The following is a 2,625-nucleotide window of genomic DNA, read 5'->3' on the forward strand; positions in this document are numbered from 1 at the left end:
TTTCACCGTTTTTTTTTTTTTTTTTTTTTTTTTTTTACAATACAAAAAATGATGTATACTTTTGCGCTCAGTGTTTTTGTTTTCGTTTCTGAAGTGACCGCATATACTTCACCTTCGGCTTCGTTGTTTTATGAAAATCAGGCCTACTGAATGCATGCGTTATTTGCATTATATGCTTATAGTCAGACTATCATTTTGCGTATAATACCATTCCCAAACTGTCTGCTGACATTTTTGTTAGAAACTGGGAAAGCGGTAAAGGATGAACCGTGTGTCGCATTCTCCTGTTTCCAGTCACTCGGCCAAGTTCAGCGCTGTGAATCAAAGCACGGCGTAGTTGATCTGCGCTCACGGCGGCGCGTCTGTGCCGCATGGCGCGCATCAGCGCTGTGCACGCTGTGAAAGAGCGGGAGGTAGCGTCTTTCCCGTCGGCGATCGAAACAAAGCTTGGAGACGCGCTTTATCGCGTAGCGGAGTGGATGGCGGGAGAGGGTCATGAAGGTAATCACTACCTTTAAGCTGGATTTAGGGGGCTGGTACCACAGAAGGAGTGCGCCCTGCCTATCAATAATTAATCCATTTCTGAAGCGGCGGGAAAGGGGAGCACAGCGCGCGACTCCGGAGATCCTCGGTTTGAGCAGCGATCATCGGCAAGTCATGTCACAGTCTGACAGCGCTTCGAGAAGAGCGGACGAGGAGGACAAAGGAGGATGAAGGAGGGAGAGGAACCGGGAGTGGTAGAGGAGGAATATAATGAAGTTGAGTGGGCAAGGACTGTGTACCATCGTCTCCAGCAGTCTGCTTTTTGTCTGTGCCATAAGCACAGTTGTCGTCGGTTTCAAATGCATCTCTCTGGGAGCCCAAGTGAAAGTACATTTCCATCTCGGGACCGCGGCCGGGGCTTTTTACTCGGGAATACTTGTCGGACTCGGACAAGTGCTGTTGGGGATGGCGCTCGTTTGTTGCAAAGGGAAACCCGGGTGTCGGAATTTCTTTCTCTTTGGAATCTTGGTGTTCCTCCTGGGAGTTCTCACTGCGTTCTCGGGGGCCGTGGTGGATGGCGACACAGTGTCACTGGTGGAGCGGAAATATTCGCACTATTGCTTGGACTCTGTGGATCTAAATCCCGTATGCGATCAGCTGAAGGAATATCAGAGAGGTCTGGTCATATCCACCATTCTTAACACTTTGGAATGTCTCCTAGGGTTGATGAACCTGGTGGTTATTAAGAGGTACCAAACCGCGCAGTTTTATAGGAGACGGCGCACGCAGAGGCAGAGTGCGGGGGCGATCATTCTCAACGAGGAAAGAGACTTTGCGGTGTCGGAATTCCAACCGGTGTCTTATATTAACCTCGGGGTGTTTCACGTGTTTGACGAGGCTGGCGTGGAAGTGCAGTGCTGCGGCCACCCGTCTATCGAACTACCGGGCTACTCGCCAAGCGATCCAGAGTTGAACCAGTCTTATCCCTTCTCTTACCCACTTCCAAACGAGCTGCCGCCAGCGTATGAAGACATATTCCCCGGAGAAGCGAGTAACAAATAGTGACAGCAAAAAAGTTATAAATGGGCTTTAAAGTCTGCAGTGACAATCATTGGTGATTTGGCCCACACCGCCGAACCTGACGTGTGTACTATGTTCGATACGAAAGCTCTTTCTCTGACGGCAAAAGCTAATTGCGATAATGTACTGCCTTTTTCGTGGGAAGCAAGCAAATATATGATTCAATATACAGTCAATGAACTGCAGTTTCCAAACCAGACTGAATGGTAAGAGATCTATACAGATAATATATAAGCAGTATAAATAAAAAGAGGTTTAAATATGAACGCACATTTGTTTTAACCCACTGATTGATTGTACTCATATCTTACGCCCATGTAGTTTGTTAATGTCATTCTATTGTTTGCCTTAATACTGCCTACGTTTAGCTCATGAATAAAAAGTGTATTTACTCTTCCTTGACGTAGATATTTAATCCACATTAACAGGGATCGCAGCTGTATCTATTAAGAATGAGTTAAAAATAGTACAAATAAAAAACAAAAACAAGAAAACAAACAAAAACGGTGCAATATGTCCCATGTGGTAGTCTACGGGCTACGGTTCTATGGCCTACTTTATCTACAGGTACCTAACAGTAGCAAAGCGCCTCTTTGATATGCAAATGAAGTGATGCGTTTCGTACCACATTCAAGACACAAACACACAGGGCATTGCGCAACGGACACGTGGAGTTTTCTTGCTTTTAGTGTGAACTGCGCAAGTGTTTCTCTTTCAACGTACGAGTAGTCAGGGTTATTTTATGAAAAACAGCAGTACGGAAAACGGAGGCTGCTACAGCTCCAAAGCCGGTAATGATTCCGATGACATGGGGCTGGCACAACACCAAAGGTTTACAGACACGCCACACGACTGATCATGGAATGGGATAATTATATACCCGCGGTACAGCGATTGCTTAAAGGCGAAGCAAACATCCAAGCCGTAAAGGCATCACGTTTTCATGACTTTATTTGTCAAACGGCAGCAGCTTTGAATGAGCGCAGTTGCGCTTGTGAGCGACAGAATAGAAGGCACCTCGTGTCACAGAGATCGTGCCTATAAAGTTACCTGGAATAGTCC

At 46.4% G+C, this 2,625-nt stretch overlaps 1 protein-coding gene across 1 annotated transcript; it reads left to right on the plus strand.

The window, feature by feature from the left end:
- The first annotated feature begins 443 nt into the window (after positions 1-443).
- On the plus strand, positions 444-1,955 carry LOC113582003 (transmembrane protein 271-like). The gene has a single exon (XM_027017529.2). It carries the CDS (start codon positions 754-756, stop codon positions 1,543-1,545), a length of 792 nt encoding a protein of 263 aa, XP_026873330.1. The 5' UTR covers positions 444-753; the 3' UTR covers positions 1,546-1,955.
- The last annotated feature ends 670 nt before the right edge of the window (positions 1,956-2,625 follow it).

The sequence above is a fragment of the Electrophorus electricus genome, chromosome 12 (genome assembly GCF_013358815.1).
Source record: "Electrophorus electricus isolate fEleEle1 chromosome 12, fEleEle1.pri, whole genome shotgun sequence".
Classification (NCBI taxonomy): Eukaryota; Metazoa; Chordata; class Actinopteri; order Gymnotiformes; family Gymnotidae; genus Electrophorus; species Electrophorus electricus.